The sequence below is a fragment of the Ambystoma mexicanum genome, chromosome 9 (genome assembly GCF_040938575.1).
Source record: "Ambystoma mexicanum isolate Mex_15411 chromosome 9, UKY_AmexF1_1, whole genome shotgun sequence".
In the NCBI taxonomy this organism is placed as follows: domain Eukaryota; kingdom Metazoa; phylum Chordata; class Amphibia; order Caudata; family Ambystomatidae; genus Ambystoma; species Ambystoma mexicanum.
Window position 1 is genome coordinate 391,517,558 of NC_090931.1, and position 24,831 is coordinate 391,542,388.

The window sequence follows — 24,831 nt, forward strand, 5'->3', positions numbered from 1 at the left end:
ATGTCAAATGATTAATATATTTGTCTTACTTCTAATTGACACATTGTTGTCATACTTAGCCTTTGTTTCTTTACCAATAACTATACAAGTGATTATTTTTTTGTGTTTAACCAAATTGGTTTTTACAAAAGTTCTGCGTTTGTCTTTTTTATTCTTGGCGTTTGTAGGCTACTTAGGACACCACTTTTGGACGAGAAGATTCTGAGAGACTGGACATAGGGTTATAGAGACACAGGGGACGAGATGGTGTCTGACGAATTGGCTCTTTTTAGGGCCACTACCAAAAATGTTGCTGCCATCCTGGTCCATCTAGCAGAGTCACCTGCAATCAGCCGAAACCATCCAGTTTCTTCATGTAGTACCGAAGCCTGTGAAGTAAGTGGTGCCAAGTAAGATTGTCTTTCCAATGATAAATCTGGGCAGGACATGAGGAGATGTCGGATTGTTTCCACTTGTTCAGTAACTCCACACAGCCGACAATTGGATGCAGTCGTGCGCACTCGGGTAGCCAGGATTTCCCTAGTATGGAGCAAGTTTAGTCGAGCTCACAAATGTTTTTCTTAGATCTTTCTCCGGAAATTTCTCACAGTACTTCAGTGGGACTTTTAGCTAGTTATGGGTAGGTGGTAGGTGCTTTAAAGATTTATTCAACAGAATCTTCTCATTTGTGTTGATCCAATCCTGTTGCTCGAGTTTCACCTTCACTCGTCCTGGATTAGTAATTAGAATTTCCACAGTGCAGGCAACTTGGAGCTTTTCTTGGACTTTTTTACCCATGCAGTTAGCGGTTTACAAGTTCCTTTGTGGATTTCTGTTGCCACAACCTGAAAAATCGGCAGCAAGCTTGGCGTCAGGATTTTTCTGTATAGCTGGATGGCGCTTTGAGCTACCACCAAGGGTAAAGATGGTAGGCCTAGGTCGCGCCGAATTGCTGGCATTGGAGTGGATTTGGGCAAGCCCAGCACCGATTTCCACAGAAAACCCTCCAACTGGGTCCAAATCTCTGGAGGCAGATTTAAGTTGGCCACCATTCCGTAGGTTATTGCTGGAACTACTTTAGCTTTCTGAAATGCTGGTATCCATGAAAATGTCCCAATTATTTTGTCTACTGCACGAGTTTGCGCCACCAGATTTCTTATTTTGTCCCCACAGAGAATTCTGAAGGGAATTTTCGTTCAGTGTGTTGTCAATCAGGACACCCAGGTATTTGAATTCCTTTACTACTTCGATTTTTGTCTTTTCCAGAAACCAGGACGGAGTGTTCGTTCTGGCTTTCTTTGGTTGATTTGGAAAATAAAATATTTTTTGTTTTCTTTTTGTTGATTTGTAGGTTGTTACTTTCCATGTATGTGGTTAAATTGGTCAATTGCCTTTGTAGGCCTATTGCAGTCTGGTCCATAAGGATCAAATCATCGGCGTACCACAATCTTGACACTTTACTGTCTCCTAGTTTCGGCGGGAAGGAACGGACCGTTTTTTCAGACTCCTGAAAGTCACCAAAAAAGGCTATAAACAGCGCTGGGGCCAAGGGACAGCCCTGTTTAACTCCTCGTTCTGTGTGGATTTGATCTGAAAGGATTCCTTGTTGGCTTAAGCGAACCCACAGGGATGTCGCTGTGCGTAGGGCCATTATTGGTTCTAGTACCGGGCCAGGGCACTTCCAGATTGTTAGCTTTGACCACAATTTATTGCGGTCCACCGTATCAAAGGCTTGCGACAGATCCACCATGGCCATATGGACCTTGGGCGCGCCTCCCTTCCCTTTGGCTTTGATGATGTTGAGAATTAGGAGGTTGATCGTTGTTCAGGCGCCCTTTTGAAAGCCAGTTTAGAAGATATCTGCGGCCTGGGATTTAGAGGCCCACTCTTTGAAGTGCCGCAACAGAAGAGACACGAAAATCTTCCCAATAATGTCGAGTAAGACTATTGGTCTGTAATTGGCCGGCCTGTCTCTTGTCCCCTTTTTGAAAATCTGTACCAGAACTGCTTCCGTCCAAGTTTTAGGAATTTGCTTCTGTTTGAGGCAGTAGTCAAATAGCTCACCAATCGCTCGAGCCCAAACGCTCAGATATTTTTTCAAGTCTAAATTAGTCAAACCATCAGGGCCCAGAGCCCTTGAAGATTTTGAGTTAGAGATTACTCTAAGGACGTCTGCCACGTTTGATAGTTGGACCCATGGTTCGACATTCAAGGGTAGCTGGTGAGGTGCCACAGTAGAGGGAAGGCGCTAGAGTTCAGTATAGTGCGAGATCCACTTTTGTTCCGAGACAGAGTTTGAGAGCGGCTGTACATTCTGCCCGTTTGCACTCTTGAGAAGGGACCAGAAGTCTCTTGCATTCCTTGAGGCCCAGGTTTTTAACATGGCTTCTGCGTCGTTCTGGTACAGAATCTGGTGCTGTTGCTTTAGCCATGATTTGTAGTGTGTTGCTCCAGTTTGGTAAGCGGTCCAAGATTCTTCAGTTTTATTTTTCAGGGCCAGTCTTTTTAGATTTCTCACTTCTTGCCACTTAACCACTGTGATGTTATACGTGTGGATGTGTTATGGCTGGATCAGTTTCTTTCCGGCAAAACTCACTTTATGGGGGGCCAGTAGGGAGACGTACTCTGGTCTTGTCTCTGCCATACCTCTGCTTAAGCATCCTTGTTTCCTGCATAGTTTGTCCTGAAAGGTTCTTATGTTTTCAGACGAAAGGCGTAGCCGATTTTGCTGTTTATTGGACTCAATGTCGGGAAAGTAGTACAGTCGTTCCGGAGACGCTCCACCCCATGACATATGAAGGAGATTGTGGTCACTTTCGCTTGTCTTTTGGACTTTGAAGGCAATGAGATATGGAATCGGGCCTTCCGTGATGAAGATGTAGTCCAAGTTGGCGAACGATTCCGCCCGTTCCCAGGTTGGGATAAGATTGCCTTGGTCTTGGAGTGTCGACACATTGTGGAACTTTCTCGACTTCATTAGGTTTCACCAAGATCGGCCTCTTTCATCGATCCTCGCGAAATTTGGGGGAACTGTGCCGTTAGAAGGGGCTGCCCCACATTTTGCATTTAGGTTTCCACATATGATAATAGCGACGTCACGGTCGACTCTGATCTCGTCAATGGCATTGGCTAAGGAGATGCAGAATTCATTAATGGTTGTTCTGTCTGGGTTCCAGCACAAGGTAATTATGGCCAGTTCAGAATTTGCCCAGGAGTCTCGGTCCAGGTCTCGGTAGTGCCACGTGGTTAGGGTAGTCCGCATACCGTACTTCTCTATAATTGTTTTCCTTCGGGGTGATCCCTGAACCCAGGCGTATTGCAGTCAGTAATCCTGCTGATGGTCTGCCCAAGGTAGGCCTGGATGCAGGCGAGACTTCGATTGCAAAACCGTCCAGTGCCGGTTTTTCCAGTAGCCATGTTTCTTGCAGACATATCAAGTCGAATGAACCCAGGTTTACGTCACTTGGTCTAGTTAAATGAAGGTGGCCTCTTGCATTCCACGATGCCATCTGCAGAACGTTCTTGTTAAGATGAACCAAAGAATTTGCAGTTTGACTGTTGCTGTCAACGGCACCATGAACTCGCTGCTATTTCATCTGATAACGGCTGAAGGTGTCGGCAATCCACTTCCATGGTTTATTTGCCACTGATTCCTTCTTTTCCGTCTTGGGGGGGGGTGTCACCTTGGCTCCCTTAAGTTGTCCATCGTGAGGTTGCTCCACAGGTCTTTTTGGAGTTTTGTCTGTTGTGCGATTTCCGTTTGTCCGATTGTATGGTCGATCTGCAAGCTGTTCGCTCCACTCCCTGTCACTTCTCTTGCAGGGTTCTTCCCATCTACAATCTTTCGGCACATCTTCTGATCTTAAATCGCGGCGCTTTCTCGAAGCACCCCTCTTGTTCCTTCCAGACTCTTCCAGGATAGAGTCGGGAGTCTGTAGCTGTTGGAGTTTGAGCCCTAGACGATGAAGATCATTCGTCACTCCTGTGGGCAATTCACTTAGCGCCTTTGTTCTTATGTGCAGATATGCTTTGGCTCTGTGGTCCCTATGGTAGGGTTCTACAAATACAAAGTCGTCAGTAGCTAGATGTTGAAGCTTAACGACTTTCTCCGTTATTTTCAGCACCGTCCTGTTCACGACCGTATAGCTTTCCCTCGCTGATTTGCTCCAGTTTGAAAAGTGACGTTCTTGCTAGCTTTACTTCCTTCTTGGATTTGAACTCTTTGTATCTTCGGGCTTCCTTGTACGATGGTACTCGGAGCCTGCCACACTGGTACTTTCGGTCCGGTCCTGAATCACATTCACGATCCACTATGTGGTTTGGAGCCTGTTCTGAATTCTTCAGAGTTTTTATTGCCTCTATAGCGGCGCTTGGCGTGTTCGAGCGGGACCTTTGATGACGAACAGGTGGGCTTCCAGCCGTGAGGTTTTTCTCTGCCTGAGAAGGCAACGTCATTTGTTCAAGGGGGGCCTTTTGAGATGTTCGTCCACTGGCTTTATAGTTAGTGGAGAAATCACTTCCACGGAATCTGAGTGCTGAGACAGATTCAGCAGGTCCGTGGTAGAGGCCGCATCTTCGTTCACTTTGAGTACGAGTGACGGTCCGGACCAGGTCTGGGTGTTTGTCATTTGAGGTCGCTTTCTTTTTTGATTGGGCTTTGTTGATATGTCAGCCGGGGGGCTAGTACGTCGGGCCTTCACGCCGCTTGCCGGTTTTTCATATGTACGTGGTGCGATGTTGGAAGCGATGTTGAATGAGGTGGACTTCTTCAGCTGCTTGGTGTTCCCTGTGGACACGAGATCAATCAGAGACGACGGTAGAGAAGGGGCCTATGGTGGAATTTTTGAAAAGATTGGGGCCAGGTCTTTCTGCTTTTTGCCCTCTGCAGTCTGGGTGGCTTTGGTAAGTGAAACTTTGGCAGTTTGGATCGATTGGCCTCTATTCATCAGTTCTTCCCCAAATTTTAGTATTTTTTCTTCCAAATTCACTTGTATGTTGTTTGAGTTTCGTTCCACAGCAGTTAAGTACCCTTCAATGAAAGTCAGTTTATCCCTCATTGTGGCTATCATTGAGGTGTTATCTTTCAGGGCCTCGTGAATGGACTCAGAGCTTTCCAAATGGGTTTAGTGCTATCGAAACAGCAGACATAATTGATAGCAAATCAATATTTTTTTTGAGGGAGTCTCTTTTTCCGAAAGGCCTGAGATTTCACGTTGCCGTCTATTTTTGGGTGGGGTGTTTGGCCCTTTTTCACTTGGGTGCTGCTGAGGTCTTTCAGATAGCCTTTTCTCAGATGAGATCAGTGACTCTTGCGTAATAGACAGGATTTCTCCACACAATCTGCTGTTGCCTTGAATGTGCGGTCGAGTCCATGCGTGATATTCCTCAGCTTGTGCTGGTCTGGAGTTGGATTTGGACTTGTCTCGTGCTGCGGCACCTGGAGTTTGGGCAAGCGCTAATTCAGGCGTTTGTTCTAGATCTGGCCTGTCTTTAGGCTTGTCACTGATTTTATCTCTTGAACCCAGTTCAGTCTGGGGATTCGCTGTCGCTTGAGGTAGGATGTTAGTTGTAGTCGCTATACTCCCGGTCTCTCTGCTCAGACCTGTGTTTGTACTAGTTTGGGCATGCCATTTAAAGCTTGGGTTGGGCCTCCGTGAATTTAGGTCCGTTTTTCTTGCTTTGCTCAGCGGAGAGCAGTCTTGAATGGCCTCCAAAATTTCTGCATCCGACAGCTCCGGATCCTGCTCTAGTTTCCTTTTGTGCTGTTTTATGAAATATTCTTTTAAAGACGACATCAGAGGTGCTGGTATACATTTTGAACCCCCCTGGGTTTTGAGGCCTACTTTCCAATGTTTCTTTGAGGTTAGCTTGTCGCATTTGGTTTTTGATTTGGCGCTTCCCTTGGTAACCACATCAGGACCTCGTCTGAGGCTGTAGGACGGGTTGAGGCCGGGTTAGACTTTGGGCTTGCAGTTGGAGAAATGAGGGGTAGGCCCACGCCTGCCCCATCCACTGTATCTGCTGCCGTTTTATTTTTAAGTTCGCTTGTTTCTGTAGATAAATCCTGATGAGTAGAGTTTGCCTCATGAGTCACTTCGAAAACTGAATCCTCCGACCTCCTGTTCGGCGAACACACCGGGTCCTCACTGTCTGTGGCCGAGGAGTCATTTGGGCTGGTCGTTTTAGATATGGTTTTTGGTGCACTCCGCTGTAGATGCTTCGGCTGATCAGCTGATGGATTTAGACTATGATGGATTTGCGCCAAGATCATTAGACCTTGTCCGGACGAAGCCGGTACCTGCTCAATTGGGTCACTGGGGCTAGCCTCCCGAAAGAATGGGACGCGGCCGGCCGCTGTATGCGGATGCAACTTTGAATTGACACCATCGGAAGGCACTGCCCCTGGCCAATTAGACCCCCGCCACGACCGTCCTCCGACAGTCTCCGGCGGGGAGTTCCTTGTCGCAACGGTGAAACGGCCGGGCGCTCTCGGTGCAGTTGGTCCTGGTGACGTGCCAGAAACGCTGGAAGCAACCCCTTCAGGTTTGTGGGATGAGGCCTCCTCCGCCAACTCCAATGTCGCTGAAAGGAGCGCAATAGCAGAGGCATTTATGTAAGCCCCCTCGCCATCCTCTTCTGCTGGAGTCTGTGATGATACGGGGTGAGTCGATCTTCCTGGGGTCCGGGACGCCATAGCCGGGGCAGAATCAAGAGCCGGGCGTCAGTCTGGGCAAGAGTTTCCAGATTTCCCTGAATGTTTACCGTAGGGCGAGGTTTCCTTTCACTGGATTCCAGTTGTGGTTTACTGCTTCATAGCCATCGGCCTGAGTCAGCTTCGGTCAGGGAAAGCGGGGCCATCTAGCCGACTAAGGTTGTGATTAGCAGAGTGAGTTTATGTTCTTGTGTTTACTGGTGGGAGGTGCGCACAGTCCTTGCCGGGAAGGGGGTGGGGGGATCCGCTTAGCTCGCCTCCCGTCTCCAGACATCAGACACTGCTTAGGAAGTTCTGTAGTAAATTCAATGGAGCTCAAAAGTGGACTGCAGCAGCAGCAATCCACGAAGAAACGAGGAGCGAAATGAGCAGGGGTCTGTCCTCATTCCTCAGCCAGACACACTGCTTCGCACACAGTGATTATTTAGCAACGTCATTGCAAGTGCCAGTTCAAATTTCTTTTTTTATTTGAAAACTTTTTCATTACATTCCGGTGGAAGCATTTGTTTTGCTTCCTCAAAAGAATAGGTAAGCATTGCTGTAGTGGCACAATCTTAAGATGGTTATCACAGATGGCTCAATGAATACTCTGTCATACAGACAGTGGTTTGTTTTTGATTTTTTTCAGGGCTCTACGGCTGTCCATCTCACCTCTAGAAAGTACCAATCTTCCCTAGGCCAGGCGCCCCATCTTCCCAGCTTAGTGTATACCAAATATGAACCCCTACGGTCTTAAGTTCCAATTTAAAATAGAGGTGAAGACTTAAAAGCAAAATGTCTCAACTCCCCCCGCCACCCTCAGGGACTTCCTAGACTATAGTGCTTAGTTCTCTAAAATGGGATATTGAATTGTGCCCGGACACGATGCTTTAATCAGTCTCCCCTCCCTCTCCTCCTGATGCCCCCCTCTTCTACTCTCCCGATTCTGTCCGCCTTCTTCATTTCTTGCATTATCATCCTCTCTCCTCTGATGTCTCACTCCTAAACCTTGCCTTCATCTTTTGATTTTACTACTCCCTCCTCCACACTACGCCTCCACCAAACCTAGTTAAACACCCTCCACTTACTTCATAATCACTCCTTACACTCCATCACCTACGCACACACACCGACAATGCAGTTCCACCTGCACTCACTAACCAATGCCTCACCTGCTCCTAAAATGGCCTCCACACTCCAATCCACCTTTCTCCTGCTGATCTCTCCATCTGCCATCTCCGCCTGACCTGAACAATCGACAACTTCCTAGTTCCAATGGTTTCTTTCAACTGCCTCTATATGTTCTGGCTGGTTTACTGTCCCTGGCCAATCTGGCACTAGATACCCTGACAGGGAGGTGTTCCATACAACACAGCTTTCATATATTGCATTAAGCCTGGCCTCTTTTGCCTGCACGGGACCGTTGCAAAATGGAGATTTGCGTACAAAGTTAAAGTTTATGCTGGGGTGTCTGGCTTGCCCCCTTCAAGGCAAGTCCAGTCTCTTTGGTAAGATTTTGCCCTTTGTCCCTGTGTTCTAGGGTGGCTGCACTGGTCTCCTTGCTGGGCAGGCTGAGAGTGGCACGTGGTGCTTGGTAAAGGAAACCGCCACGTAGCAGCTCCGGGTTTCCTTCCCTCTGTTGATATCTATCTGACGTTTGTGCAGGACTCTGAGCCAGACCAAAAGGCCTCCTGTTCTCTCCCTCTCTGGCTAGGTTTATGTGGGGCGCTAATGTTCTCATGCAGGTAATCTTCTCCGGTGTCTACAGCCGATCTGGAAAGAAAAGGAAAAATGTAGCCAGCATTTGGAGTCATAGGCATGCGGTGATGGAAATGGGTACTGCACATAAACTAACTGGCACACGAGGAGTGGACAGAAATGTGGGCCCTCCCAATTCAGTAATACAGATTCTCTCCCTTATGGAATAATGTGCAAAGCAAGCTCAGCTCTACTTACGGGTTCTCTTAAGTAGTGCAGGGTGCCCACCAATCTCCCTAGATGAGATTCCCATATCCAGGTTTCAACGAAGGTAAAGCAAGGGTGGCTGCTAAGCAGGTCTTTAAGTCCCATTGGATTCAAGGGGGAACTGGGTGACAAAAGAGGCAAGTCGCCCTGCCTCCCAAACACTGGTGAAGTAGCCCAGCAACACCAGGTAAGTCAAGGCTGTGGAAACAACTATTGTCAGTGTTGGTGGTGGTTCAGGGGTTACAAGTACAGAGGTGTCTGACAGATGGGTCCGGGGAGTCGGCGGTTCTTGCCTCCATGCAAGATTCCTCACCAGTCAAGATTCCACCAGGCTGGATTTCAAACTTTTTATCGGTTGAAGGACTTTTGCTTTAGCACCCATGATGAGGAAGGCCCACAACCATGAAGTAGTCGGGAGAAACAGCCTTTGTGATCCAAGGCGGATAAAGGACTTTAAATTCAGTAAGGACCCTCTGCATGGAGTGCAGCATCAGTGCCACAAGTGTAAGTACCTCTACAAAGTCTTACAGCACGGAAGGCTGCAAGGAGGCTCCAAGGAGTCCTCTTTTCAGAGGATGCAGACCAGCCATGGGGCCACTGTTTTCATGAGCTTTCCAAGGACGTCCAACAAGGTCTAGGACTGAACAGGTTGCTCCCAGCCGTTCAAGAAGGAGAGATACAATTGAGTCTTTGCCTAGTCGCAAGAGGACAGAGCTTAGCCTTAAAGGAGCTAGCTCTGCCAGAACCTGTCACTGCAGCAGCTTTCCTGCTGTAGCCCCTTGCGCCCCAGAGTCCAAGATCCAATGGTCAGCTGAAGAATGGCACCAAAACTCCTACATTTAAAAAAATACTGGACTGGGTTTGACCCCAGCTACCCTATCTGGGAACATATGCACTATTCAAACATTTGAATGGTAATTTAATCATCGATATCCAACTTAGACACTTGTGAAGCCAATGGAAGGATGCAGATTAATGTGTCTGTGCCCTAAAGCAGTCCCCACCAGTTCCAAAGATGTGGCAATTTCCAACCCTGAGCTGGTGATTTTGGGCTGGACAGGGGCAGTGGGGATAGGATGTAGACACCAATAAAGCATAGTGGCTCACAGAGAAGAACTAAAAGAAATGCAAAAATGGCCACCTTGCTGTAAAAGCACCAGGAAAAATCAGAATGTCACACTGCCACTAGCCTGCCTTGGAGCCCAGGGGTGTAAGCAGAAAAAACAGTTTTGGGAAACTGGTTCCACTAGCATTACTTCTCTTAAGGCGTACAGTAGTGCTAGACCAAAATGAGAAAACAATTGGACGATAGTGTCCCCCTTATACAGAGTGCCTGAGCGGCTGACTAGTATTGCCCCAAAAATATGAGCCATAAAAAGAAAATGGTCAAGTGGTGCAAAGAATCAAAGGTATTCGTCCCTTCTCCCCAAGGCGGAGCCTTCCCCTTTGAGGCTGGGGAGGTGAGCACGCGCCACAAGACCCTCCCTAGGAGAGACAGCCACCCACCCCGCTTTGGGACAAGGACTTCCATTCCTGTGATCAACTCCCCAAGTCACAGCCAATAGCAAACATGGGACTAATTGCTACAAAGACTAATGTACCTTATACCCGATTGGCTGAAAGCAATGCGGGAACCTACCAGCATGAAGAAGGAAATGAGAATCTCTCTTTAAGAGGTCATGCATACTTAACTGGGACGAGTGGAGTAAGTTAGAGAAGCAGAGATTATCCTACATCAGAGAAGCTCCCTGAAGTGAGCACGCCTGGAGGTGGCGGACCAGAGAACAGTCACGGAGCCCGTGACTTTCGAAGAGCGTCTGAAGGCCCGAGTGAGATGTTGGAGACCCAGCGCATCCAACAACGGGAGAACCGCTGTACTGCAGGAAAGCAGAGTCCTGCTGCAGGTGGTGGCGAGAACACATCTCTTTCGTGGTGGGCAGGGCGGCCAACTAAATATGTCGGGACCATCCGAGAAGGTAACTGGAAGCGTGATCAGCTTCTAAGCGGTAAAACCCATGTACGGCATAAGGGAAGCTGAGAATGAGAGACCAGCGAGCACACAGTACAAAAGTGTCATTGGGAACACGGGCAGCTTCGCAATCGCCCACTGTGCATACGGCAGAAGGACAGGTGGAGACGAGGGCGGGATGAAGAGAAGGAAGAAGAAACCCAGTACTGGAGAAGAGCCCCCAAGCGAATGCAAGAGTCTCCCACGTTCCCCAGCCTGCAGAGAGGTAATTGGGAGAAGTGGGAAGTCGGCAGGGCAACGTAAGACGAGAAGAGGAACTCATTCCAGTACTCATGAAGAGTTACTCAATATAAACTGTATAACTGTAATTGGGACTGTATAAAGCGGAGAAGGGAATTGAATAATTCTGGATGGAAAATCTATGAAGGTTCCAAACTAGAGCCTAATAACAAAGGGAAAATACCATATGAACAACATGCTGCAAAGATAAGAAACTGACAACGTCTGGCAAGAGACTAGACAAATTTGTCAAGTACAGAAAGTGGCAATAAAGAGAGAATCCATAAGTGGTGAAATATCAAGTGGGCAGAAACCACAACCAAGCAGAGAACCTGGATCAATAGACAGAGGTCTAAAACCGCCAACCAACAAGTGAGATAGTATAACAAGGAAGGTTGAACTAAACCCTTTCTTAAAGAGAATATCAAATCCAAGAATGTTGTACAGGAATTACAAGAGTTAATTCAAGAAATAGAGATTACTGAAGATTCTGCTAGATAAATAACCATAATAAAGGCATTGATATAAATAAGCCGTTGGAAAAGACTGGGACATCCAGATAATCAATCCAATCTCCTGGAATTGTTTAGTTTTAGTGGTAGGGTCAGGGTAGAACTAGATTTGGACGGAGGGCTTTTCTTTCTTTGGGACTTCCTAATGACAAATGGGCACCGTTAGTTCCTTTAAATAGGTAGGGAAAACCCTTTAGAATAAGGAATGGTAGGCTGTTCTCTTATTTAAATAAAATTAGTTTGAAAATGTCCTCCAAACGTCCGACTACTCCTTTCGACCCACCAGAGTGGGGTTAAAAACATGCCTTTGTGAAAATATTTTTTTATTTGACTTGATTTATCTATTTGTAATTTTTACAAGTTTTGCGCCTTGTTAAAATATGAATTATTTTTCCTCGTTTCTTCGTCTTTTTCCTTATTGAAAGAAAAGTCAATTTATGACTAGAAGAGTAGATGTCCTTCGGTTTCTAATCCATTCCTGTTGTAGGTTATTTAGAGTCCAGATTTAGGCTTTCTAAGAAATTCCCCACTGCGATGACCGGTTTGATGTGTTCTCCGTTCATCAAGTATGCCCACCAGTAGTCTTCTTCCAGACTACAGAAATAAGTGTAGAGATGGCCAAGATGTGTGCTTCTGGTGGCCGATAGGCCTTTGCAGTTAAGGAGCAGATGTTTTAGTGTTTCCACTGTTTGAGGCTCCTTGTAATATCGGCAGTTATTTGTTTTATCCCGAATTGCTTGAATTTCCTTCGTTTTAAGAATGTTCAGCCATGGCTCTCTCATGAAGATCGAGCAAAGTTTTTTGTTAGGGAATTTCACCAGGTAGTTTACAGACATGTTCAGCTTCTCTGCTGCTATAGGCAAATGAGGTGTCAATTTGTTCTTCCCAGCCGTGTCCAATGTTTTTGTGAAAATATATGCCATGAGAAATGTCTGCGGTTGCTTGTGGTCTTGCACAAAAGGGATATTACTAATCAGTTCAGGATGGACTGTCCCTTTTTGGGTGGGGCCATGTTTGATTTCCATATTGTCTTTCCCCTGTCTGTACTGGCTTAGAAAGCTTAAGAACAATGGTTTGTGGGTTGCCAAGTGCAATGCCAGAGGCTCAGATTAATTCTGAGACTTCCAGTCATCACTCCTTATGTTTTGCCTAGGAAAACAGACGGCAGATATACCAGGGGTCTAAGAATGTGTGATGAATCCCTGGTGACCATCTCTTCCCACAGGGCCAGGAGACGGTAGCCACTTCCTGACCCTGTGGGTGGTATTATAAGGGAGGATCATGTGGGAGGGGACGACTGCCGGGAGAGAGATGCAGTATTTCCCCCTCTTGTATGACGAAAAACCTGTGATGCCTAATATTCTGATGGCATAATATTCAAGATACCATTCATATTTCACAACACACACACCTAACATGTCCTGTTTCTAATGTTTTCTTAGGTGAAAGTTCTGAACAATATTAATGTAGAAATCTTAAACATTATGCGAACTCCAACTCCCATATGCTACCAGAAACTGAGACAAGGAAGGAGGAGTGAGGAGTTGATGCAGATTGAAGAAAACTTCAATCTGAATGAGCAGACTAGCTATTTAGGAAGCTCAAGAGTGCACGGAACAATTAAAAAATGCAGTCCGCACTTCAACTGCAGAGAGAACACGAGAAGGAAGCGTACACAAGAGCACCACGCCAGAGGAGATCAAGGAGGCAAACTAGTCCAAAAAACAACTTGCAATCATCCGAGCTGCTTACTGGTGTGGTGCACGACAAGTAGAGGCGCTGTAGGGATCGCTGGAGTACCAACAGAACACTGGCAGCAGCAACAGATCTCCCAGAAACACGATCACACTGAGCGGCAGCGTTCTTTAATCTCGGTTGCAGTGAGAAGCCAGCAGGTGAGCTACAAGCTGCGAGGTGAGCCAGAGAAAGGTCTGCAGAGTAAAAGACGCTGTCCTAGAGAGGAAGCTTCATCGAGACAATGTGGCACGAGTCAGGAATGCTACGAAACACTGGTGAGTCCACCTAAAGCCATAGGGAGCACTGGGGCGTATCAAAAGGCTTGTAAGCCAACAAAACATAAGAATCTGAATACCAAACAAATCAAGTGCAAAAGCAGAACTTTATCAACTCTCCATATATGGGATGCCAATATGGGGAAAGTTGGAGCAAGAAGAACCCTAAGCCAGTGAAGGTTAAAGAAATCAGACAGCGGCAGAACTTTAACAAATTCCCATATATGGGATAGCAATGTGGGGAAAGCTGGAACAAGTCATACCTCAAGCAAATAGATACAACCTTGTTATGTTAAAAAGATATTGTAGTCTGGATAAAAGGATCATCAGGCAGTGAACATTTGGTAACAAGATACCTGGTAGGAGAGTATACCAGGGGATCTGTAGAGTAAACTCGAAGAGTAGAGGAGTACTGGCGGGAGGGGTGGGGAGGGGAGGGGGTAGTATACCAGGAGGTCCATCAAAGCTGTATTAAGAAACTTACTTAGTTTATAAAAGCACATGGTAAATGAGTATACCCTACACCTTTGCCATCCCAAAGGAATTATTGTTTTAAAGACTTTTGCCATCATAAAGAAATTCATTTGAAAGATCATTTTTGCCAGCCTCAAGATAGTGGTTTGGAAGGGTCACTTGGCCATCCTATCTAAAATCAGCGGAAGGAAACCACCCTCTAGATCCAAGAAGTTCTCCTTGGAGAAAATCATTTCTATTGGATTTCTTTTGATTATGAACACTTTTTGGCAAGTATAAGTTTCAAATATTTCCTCTCACCCTTAAATGAGCATTTCTAGTGCAAGGGTCAGATTAGTTTGTTTTGGACACAAGGACCATTTATAGGATTTGACGATTTGACACAGACTGATGTTTATTTTTAGTTTCTAGGTAGGAAAACGCTTTAGGATAGGGACAGAGGCCTTCATCCAACCCTTTTGTTTTAATAAAGATGTCTGATGTGGAGAATATTAATGCTTTGTGCCCGCCTAATTTCTGACCCCTCACAAACGGGTCTGAAAAAGCTGTGAAAACAAAAATCTAACAATGCAGCAGCCAGGAGGAGCCTTTTCGTACCCATCCTCGCTCAAAGTGTGCTTGTGCGCGCCACCTTTGATAAAATAAGCAGGAATAGGTGTTATATGGGTTGTGGAAAAAGGGTGATACCTTTTCTAACCGTTGAATGCTTCTCTTCCACTCCCAGAGGACCCCCTACCAAGGTGATCTTCCCTTGCGCGTCCACCCCCAGGGTTGGGAGCCAAAAGCGATGGCCTTTCCCTGGCCACCTGAGTACAGGATCCCTGGGAACGGATCTATGTGATCACTGCGCTGCCCGTAACTGCGACGGCCAAAATGCTGCCGCCAGTTACAGCGCGGCGCAGTGATCAAATGGATCACTGTGACCCCTTCCCTGGCCTGCATTACCCCTCCCAACCCCTCCCCCCACTCCACTTACCTTTAGGGCGGCACACGCAGAAGTGTGCTGCCCGTACTCTGCGATCCCTGCAGCGTCAGCTCCTCCCACTAACGTGGGTTGGAGCAGACGCTGGTGGGTGCTTTTTTTGGTTTCATTTTTTTTCTTGTGTCCCCGCTTGCCGAAATAGAAAGCGGGGACCCCCCCCTGCAACCCCAGACCCCCATTACTGCACCCAGGAAGAGCGGGGGACACTCCCGCTCTGCTTGGGCGCAGTAAATGTCACCCTCATTTTGTGCACCTCCAAAGTAGCAGTGACTGCACAGGTGCAAAAATGAGGGCGACATTTTTGTACAACACCCTGGGAACTAGGTTGTGAAACACCCTCTGGTTTTTCACAGCATCCACTCAGGGGAGCAGAGACATCCTTTAGGCAGATTAAACACTGGAAGTCCAAGGGGGAAAAGGTTTGCCTGTCTTTGTGGATACAGGTCCTTTCTTTGAAACAAGTGCAATAAAGTGCACTTTGACTGCAATCCTTTCCTTGCACCAGCTTCAATGTCCTATGAATAAACAATGAATAGTATTTTTGATTGCATGTGTACCATGTGCCCGTTTTGAAAACCTCTGTAAACCGGATTGCATAATTCAGAAAAGACAAAGGGACTACTAGTCCCGAGGGAGAGGAGATCGTGGTAGGTTTGCCATTTTTGGAACAGAATGTTCAACACTTTAGAAACAGTTGAAATCTGCAGCAAAAGGTATTGAAACAATGCAACTAAAAACAGAGAAGTTACATGACAAAGGAACATTCAGAAGCTACATATGTATGCCTGCTCAAAGGAAGACCTTTTCAATTGTTTTACTTACTCTAAGTTGGTAAGATCGCAGCTCATAAATGTTAGGTCCCTCCCTGGGTGTTGGTTCATTCCAGAAGCTGAATTCCAATAGGAGCTGATTCTTCCGAGATAAAAGCATATTGCCCCGCTCCTTACGAAACTCTGTAAATTCCTTAAAAAGGGGTAAAAAAAAGAAAAAAATTGATTTCTGAAACATTAATATTCCTACTATGCCTAATTTTACTTCCCCAATTGCCCCTCACTGCATTGTTTAAAGTAACATTAAAGTGTAGCTTTTTCATTTGGTCATTGGTAGTGTGACAACATACAGGCTTCAACAATTACTGTACTGACCCACTCAACTATACAACTGTGTTTACTTATAACTCTTTGTTCACATTAGCTCATCTGTCAATGGAAGTCCCACTTATGTGTCAATGTATTATTCCATTCTGCATGCAAATATCCAACCAGACGCCAGATTTCTGAACAGGTCTTTGACGCCACCAATAATGTGGAGAATGTGTCATGCAACAGATTAAATGGTTTGCATTAAATAAAAAAAAAAAGAAAAACAGCCAAGTAGAAAGCAACATTGATCTTTCTTTCTTATAAACATGTCTGCATATCTCACTTTTTAGTTACCAATTTACACATATGCCAAATTAATGTCATAATATTTTAAACAAAACAAAGGGGGGTCTGGGAATCTCTCTACCAGCGCGAACACAGCCCAATGACCTGTTCTTGAGTGAATAACCCCTGGGAGAGACTCTACCAAGTCTTTAGCTCACTGTCTCTTTGACAGAAGAAATTTCCCCGCATATCAGCCTTTGTCATGCCCAGGGGCAGTCCAGCGCCGAAATGCTAGGTAATTCTCCTCTGAACAAGAGTACCACCAGTAACCCCATACACGCGTTTCAGCCTTGTTGGGCATCATCAGTAAGGTGAAACTGTGCCTCTCTAAGAACAGTGAACAACCCCCCCCAATGTATAGCCCAGCAAAGGGAAAATGCCGGCAGCGCCATAAAAACCCCTGGGTCCGAGACGTTGAGAAAGGTCTTCTGGATTGTAAACCATGGAAAAACCGGACCAGGCTGAAAGGTCAAGGAGAGAGTTGCCAAAGGACATATTACAGCTGAAACAGGATGCAGAGCAGGAACACCGAAATGACAGAGCAAAGGCAGACTGAGCCGATAAAGCAGGAGAGTGCACGTCGGTTGGGGCAGAGCGCCAGGCACAACAGTAGCAAGCAGGTGAAAGCAAAGTGAAGAAAATATCAAAAAAGGAAGCAGAGAACAAACAAGTGTCTAACCCCGGAGAGTGAATCAAAAGGTTTGCAAAGTGGAGCAAGGAAGTTTTGAACATGAGATAACCTGCAGTGTGGGCACCATGTTGAAATAGACTAGACCGGTGAAAGCTGTGGGAGAACAAACGTGATGGAACATTCAATGGCTGATGCTCCAGGAATGCCATAGCTTCCAGGGGGACCGAGTTATGACATTCTTCTGCTGAGCTCATCCAGCCTCTCCATAGTAGGTCCATAGTGTAGGTCATCGAGTAGCCTCTTGTGATTGGTTCCGTCTGCCAAGGTGTCTCATATCGGGATTCGGCTTTCCCCAATGTCCTCTCTAAATGACCTTCTCTGCATTGATTAATGATATTACCAGCCTAATCTGGTGGTTAACAGGCTTAATAGGGGCAGCAGAACGCCATTTTGAAGCAGCTCCACATTCTGCAACGTCAAGCATCCTCCCAGGATCAGGAAGCAAGTAACAGCATCCTTGTTCAACCATGCAGAAAGTTTCAAAAGTTAATCATTTTTGACAAAGACAATTCAAGGTGATTGCGTGTCCGCAAACAGATGTTCAAATCTGTTTGAAGTAGAGTTCCCAATTCATGGTATGAAGCAGTCTGATAAATATGCTCAGAGTTGAAAGTTGGGATCATGGATGTCCAGGGTGGGCAGTGGCGAAGAGGTGGAAGAAAGCCAGCAGGACCCCACTCCAGCTGTCCTCTGGGAAGCACATTGGGTAGCTGCCAGACCAGTCACTTGCTGCTCGCCTGCCTCACATATTAGGATTGGGAGTCCTGAGCTCACCTCATCATACAGTGAACACATTCTAATAAATGCAAAGACAAATTCACTGTAATGCACTGTTAAATGCCACAGCTTAAAGTTATCGAGCCAGGAAAATGCACGTAGCAGAAATGTTTTCCAATTACAATATGCAAAGATGTATTCTCCATAACAAGGTGATGACATGTCACATTCTAAACTAGTAACCAGGCAGAATATTCACTAGCTAGTTTTGCACATGCACGCAGCTCACCATTTCTTACTCGCAAATAGAGAATTATCCCTCTCTAATAGAGGGAGAATTGTATGTCCTTCAATAAATTGTCATAGCATGCCACAGTTCAAAATTGTTACTCAGAAAGATACCCACCAAATAGGAACAATAAGTCAGAGCCGACAGTGTTCCCTGGCATGTAATATTATTCTAAGACCGCGCCTGTGAAAATACTGCTTTAGTTAAGATGCAACATCCCAATGAAAGGCACACTCTAGAAGACCGTTACAGATTGTGATGACATTCTTTAACCACACTGTTAAGCAGCCCAAACACCAGAATATCAATTTACCAAGTAGCCAGGAAAAATGTATTGCTTAAAAGCAACATTTTATAACTTTCCTCTCCGATTGCACAGTTGCAATAGCTTCTACAATACAATACTATAGCAGGGGTTTCACTATGCTGAACTCTTTCTGCATAACAGTACAGCTGACTGACAACCGGCAGATCTACATACTGCTGCAAAAACTAAAGTTAGTGGTCAAGCTCCCTCACCAGTCCTACAAAGGCACAGCCAGGATATAGAACATCAGGCCTTGCTTCCTGAGTCAAGATAACCTTCTCGGAGTGAAAAGTTAACTGCTTTTTTACAACTTCTGAAGCAATCAAAACCTGACCTATTTCAAGAAAGTAATAAGCCAACACCCACTGCCCCAGGGAACGTTCAACTATGCGCTCTATAAAAATCATGTATGTTTAGTAATCTGTCATTTCTTTCAAAGTGTTAAAGACTGCCTAAAGACATCATGCATATATAAATCACTAAATAAAACATGAAGTAATTGGGTCAGGTGGTGCTAGAGCAGAATTCTTTTTTCGGGGTAGAGTTCCCATTTTTCAGGACGCCTAAACCTTGCATATTTCTCTTGGTTTTCTGAAATCAACAACATGTGTTGGTCAGAAGAACCAAATACTTACCCAGGTAACTTTCTTTCGACTGGATGTTCCTCCCACATACTCATCATTGATACTCAAGTCTGCTTGCAACTTACTTCTAAAAGTTTTTTTTCAAGTATCGGGCGCCGTCGAGTTGTGGCCCTCGACAGCCTGCGTCCAGTCCTCAGCTCCGACTTCTATGCCAGTTTTAGTAGCACACATGGCGACCATTGCCTCAGTTCTATTTTTTCCTCTGCATGTTTAGTCGATGTCACCGAAGTCTCCAGGAATGAAAGAGGAAGGTGTAACATCACGGAAATTCTAGGCAAGTAAGAGGGCATGGATGGGAGGGGAAATTAGGAATACGTGGGAGGTACATCCAGTCGAAAGAAGATTACCAGGGGCAAGTAATTTCTTCTTCGAATGGATAGTGTCCTCCCATGTATTCCTCATCTTTGATATACTCCCAAAGTAGTCAGAATGAGGAGGTGGATGCTGATCATTTCCTTTAATTATTGATGCTGTCAAGTACAGCTTTTCCAAATTTGGCCTCCTGACCTGAAAAAGTCTAGACAATGTTTACTGAAGGTATGTAGAGATGACCAAGTAGCAGCTTTGCAGATATCCTGCATGGGTACTGCTCTTTCAAGAGCCAAAGCAGTCGCAACTCAGAGTAGAATGTGCTCTCAATCCCTCAGGCAGGTCCTTGCCAGCTGAAGAATTGCATTCTGAAATGTATAATATTATCCATCTTGAAATGGTTTGTTTTTTGACAGTCGACCCTAATCTGTGGTCTGAGTAGCCTATAAAAAATTGGTAATCCTGCCTGATTTTTGCCATTCTTGAAATGTAAAAACTTAAGGCTCTCTTTGGGTCTAAACAGTGTAACCTCTCCTCCTCCTTAGAAGGGTGAGGTGGTGGATAAGAGGAAGGTCATACCATCTTCAGTGTTGAAAGGAATTCAGATACCACCTTTGGTAAAAAGGATGGACACACTCCACACCACCTTGTCTTTGAAGAAGGCTGTGAAAGGTGGTTTGGCCGAAAGTCTGCAGTTCACTCCCCCTGTGGGTAGATGTTATATCGGTCAAGAAGACAGTTTTAAGAGTTAGCATCCTAGGAGCAAGAATGTAGAGGATCGAAGGGCATCCCCATTAGATGTCTCAGTACCAGATTTAGAACCCAAACTGGTACAATAAAGGAAAAAGGTTGGTCAATCCCTTTAAAAATGAATAATCGGGTTCTTAAAATGGGAGCCTTCATCCAGCGAACGCTTAAAAATAGAAAGCGCTACCAGGTATCCTTTTACTGCAAAACATGAATCCCAAGGTGGGCTAAATGAAGAGACAAAACAGCACAAGTGAAAGGATCACTATTCCTTTCCCTCCACCAGCTGCGGAATGCGTTCCAACGGCAGCGGTATAGGATTTTTTTGTTGCTGGTCTCCTAGCCGAAAGCATCACCTCCATTACTACTATGGAAGATCCCCATCTTTGTATTTTACCGTTTCAGCAACCAGGCGTGAAGATTCACAGTACTGATTTCTGGATGAAGGAGACACCGCTCTTGCGAGAGTAAGTCCTCTTTTGGGGAAGACTAATTTGAGTGAAGACAGCCATCTCGAGAAGGTCCTGGTACCATGTTCTCACGGAGCAATCAGGATCATTGATTTCCAGAACTTCCTCAGCCTCCTAATGACATGAGGTATGACAGAGACTGTCAGAAACACATACATAAGTGGGAATTCCCAGTCCACTACGAACACGTCCCCTAGAGCTCCTCTTTGGTGGAAATTCCCTGAAGCAGAACAGGTCGCACTTTTTGTTGACAGTGGTTGCAAACACATCCACTTGAGGGGTTCTCCAAAGGGCGAAGATCTCCAAAAGGACTTTGAGCCAACTCCCACTTGTGGGAGATCGTGCTCTGCCGGGTCAGAGAGTCCACCGCTGTGCTTTTTCGAGCTAGATTCCCTCTTAGGGCCCAGAACTAGAGCTGCATTGCTTCTCTGCACAGAGGCAGTGACCCTACAACTTCTCTCTTGTTGAGGTAATGCAGGGCCACTGTGTTCGCCGTTATCAGGACCTTTCCACCCCCATACCGAGGTCAGGAAGGCCATCAGCGCTAGTTTGATTGCCCTCAGGTCTAACAGGTTGATGTGAAGTCTGGACTCCGCTGGAGACCAATGTCCGCTGATTGACTTCATGTGGGCTGCCCATCTTATAAGGGAGGCGTCTGTCAAAATGGTCTCTGGCCATGGTTGCCAAAAAAGGTTCTCATATTCTCTCAGCAAGCCGACCACAGCAGATCCTGGTCGACCTTGTTCAGGATCTGAAGTAGGTCCGTCATTCAGCCGGACAATTGAGACCACTGGGATCTGACTGCCCACTGAATGGATCTCATTCTCAGATGGGTTTCTGGCACCAGAAAAATGCAGGATGGCTTGAGGCCAGAAGTCGAAGGCCGGAAGAGGTTAGGCACTCTCAAATCTTTGGACCATCTGCGAAAGTGGTCGAGTCCTCAACTCAAGTGGCAAGGCTTTTCCAGACGCTGAATCCAGGACTGCTCCAATAAATGTAGACTTCTGTGATGGTGTCAAGTGGGACTTCTTGAAGTTCAGGGAGAAGCCCAGCTAGTGGAGGAAGTGGCAAGTGCGACTGAGGGGATTCTGAGCCGGTTCCGGAGAACAGGCTCTGATCAACCAGTCATCCAGCTAGAGGTAGATGTGCATTCCCTCACTCCTTAGACTTGCTGCCACCACTGCCATAAGCTTGGTGAAGACGCTCGGGGCAGAGGTGAGCCCAAATGACAGAACTCGAAACTGAATGGGAACCACCAACTGTGAACCTCAGGTACTATGTGTTTTAGATGAATGGGCACATGAAAGTAAGCATCCTGAATGTCCAATGACACCAATCAATCGTTGAGTCGAAGGGCCTGAAGGATCTGCTAAAGAGTTACCATCCTGAACTTGTTTTTCCTGAGGAATTAGTTCAATCGTCTCAAGTCCAAGATGGGTCACACTCCTGCGTCCTTCATGGGAATTAGGAAATGAGAGTACCATTCCGGACCCCTCTCTGCTGCAGGTACTAATTCTAGCACCATTCTTCAACAAGCATCCAGGGTTATGCCCTGCCAGCTCTCAAGATGCTGAGACAGCCTGCCCCCCACCACAGTATTGTGTGCCAAGGAATCAAAGGTGTTTTGAAGGTGCTGCTGTGACTGAGGGCAAGGCAGCTGAGGCCGAAATGGAGGTACTTCCTCCTCTACCCTCTGAACCCACGTTGAGCCCTTCTCTGTCCCCTTTGAGTGATGTGGCCTCTTCCCCTTGACACAGATTAATAAAATTGAAAGGGCCGCCCTCTCCAAGCATGAGAGGAACCTTGAGGTTGGGTAGGCTGGCAAACTGCTGCTCCTAGGTATTTTGCTGCTGCTTTTGAAGCTTGCAGCTTCTCCAAGCCATCATCAGCCTTTTCGATAAATAACTTGCACCTGGCCCATTAAGCGTGCTTGTACATCAAGCGTGAAACCAGACTTTGAGCCATGCAAAACGACTTGAGACTGTCCTGGCTGCCATTGCTCTACTAAGTGAATCTGCAGCATCCAATCCAGATTGTAGTGATTGGCCCATTGCCTCCTTGCCATCTTGTACCAAGTTTAAGAATTCATCTCTCCTCACATTCTGTGATCCGTTGCGCCACCAAGGAAGCAACATCCCATAAAGGTATGGGAGTACTTGACCAAAGCGCAAGTTGCATTAGTAGATTTTAATTCCGTATTTCCAGCACTAAAGACCCTTTTCCCCAGGACATCAATCTTTTTCATATCCTTATCCAGTGGAACGAAAGGGTAGGCTGAAGCTCTCGTCTATACTACTAGACTGAGTCAGGTACCTGGATACAAATAGAGGGTCTATAGAAGCAGCCCTATATTTGTTAGATTTTTGTTCACTAATGGTGTGGAGTCAGGCTTAAGCCAGTTCTCCAAAATCCTGGTCCTCAAAGCAGTGTGCAACGGTAGTATTGCTTCCTCTGGTGGTCCACTGTCGAGGATGTCCATAAGATCTTCTTTCTCTACTATGTCAGCCAGCCTCCTCCAACCAAGATATTCAGTTACCTCACTCATCACCGACCTATAAGAAGGATCAGAGAAGTTTCCAGACTGGTAGCTTCTTTCAATGTTTCCGTAGGGTTTTTCATTCTAAATTCTTCCGAGATTAGTTCCTTGAGTACATTGGGGGTACCATACTCTTATCCAAAAGGTACATCATAGTCCTCCTCTTCCTTGAATATGGATCCCATAGCCCTGAAAGAAAGGTAGAGGCTTAAAAGTCTTCGATGCCTCAACAGTAGGTTTGGAAACCTAAAGCGGCTCAGATGGTGCCGTCGGCTTTGCCAATTTAAATGAATGCTTCGACACAGGTTTCGAAGGCCCAGGTGTCTTACCTCTCAATCGTCTAGGAAGAAGAACCCGACTTAAGCCCGTGTACGAGAAGACTCCTTCAATGCACGACGAGGAGATTTTCTTCCGAGGCTTTCTGGCATGAGAGAAGCAGAGGCTACAGGCACCCTGTCAGACGCAGTGGGCTTAAAAAGACTTTCAGCTCTTTTGGAGGGGCGCTCAGAGGGACACTCAGCGCAGCCTTTTGGAAAACCTCCAACATCTTTAATCTAAACTTTTCCCAGTCAGCCGGGGATGCAGACTTCTTTGGGAAAGTAACCATCCTGTCAGGTGAGGAAGAAGGACAACGGTAATCTCTGGCATCCCTGCTTCTACTTTTTATGGGCGGTTAATGACCAATGTCAGGATCTCAACCCAGAGCGCTTTTGGCATTTAGTGTGCTTTTTTTGTCTGGGAAACATCCCTCGAATCATCGAGGATCTCCTCTTTGATGGGGTAACAGAAGGGGGGATTATGGTGGGGGCCTATCTGTCACCAGTTTCCCCTTCCTCTCTCGCAAGGCCTTTATTATAGTAATTGATTAGCAGGAACCACAGTCATCCACTCGGTGGTCCGCTCCCAGGAACCACAAACAGACTTGATGCAGGTCTGATATGGATATTTTCGCCCCACAATCAGACCACCACTTGAACCCAGTCTTGGGGTCCACATCATGATTTCTCAATGAAGCGCAGTAAAATTTTGCTGAGGTGACGAGCCGTTCGAAGCACGCTAGCATGCAGAAAAACAGAACTGAGGCAATGGTTGCTGCGCGTGATACTTCTACTGGTGTTGGCGTCACGGAAGAGGACTGGGCGTAGGCCATTGAGGGCCACGAATCGACACTGCACGGCACCAGATACTTAAAATCCTGCCATTGAAGGCCATCCATTTGTGGAAAAACACAACGAAGGCCTAAAATGGCTGTTGTGCACACATGGGCTCACACTGAACACAGCACTGCATCTCTGTAGAGGTGTGGACTTTAGTAATCCCTTGCCTAAGAGGTCAATAGCTAAATTGTGTGGATGGATACAAGTAATTGGCATTTTTTATGGGATAGCCATATTGGCTAGTGACAACTGCGGAAAGCGGGAACCATCTTAGATTGTTAAGCAATTCCAGCAGTGCTCAATCAATCATGAATTTGGTGTATTTGGACACAAAAGCCTGCCACTGATGCATACCGTAGCTAAACTAATTCTCTGAACCCGAGATCGGGGATGAGGACCCACGGTGTTGTCTGCTCCCTCGTGAAATGTATTGCTGCTTAGCTATTCATTAGTTACAACACTGCTTATATGCTGAATCATATATGAAAACTAATGTTCATAAAAAATATTTGTAATCAGGAGACAAAAGGGAATACCGAAGTCCAATGCATTTCGGACTATGTTAAGTCCTTCATCAGGGATGGATCTGCAAGAACACAAAACAAAAAGCAATGTAAATGCCAATCGTATTTTGAACAATCTCTTATAAAGTTGAAGTGAAAAACTACTTTATC

At 46.0% G+C, this 24,831-nt stretch overlaps 1 protein-coding gene across 1 annotated transcript in view; it reads right to left on the reverse strand.

The window, feature by feature from the left end:
* The window catches only part of NIPSNAP2 (nipsnap homolog 2), a 572,224-nt gene that overhangs the window by 290,999 nt on the left and 256,394 nt on the right, over nucleotides 1–24,831 (reverse strand). Inside the window, exon 6 of the mRNA XM_069614879.1 lies at nucleotides 15,686–15,826. Within this exon, the coding sequence (XP_069470980.1) occupies nucleotides 15,686–15,826 (141 nt within the window). The remainder of the gene's footprint in view (nucleotides 1–15,685; nucleotides 15,827–24,831) is intronic.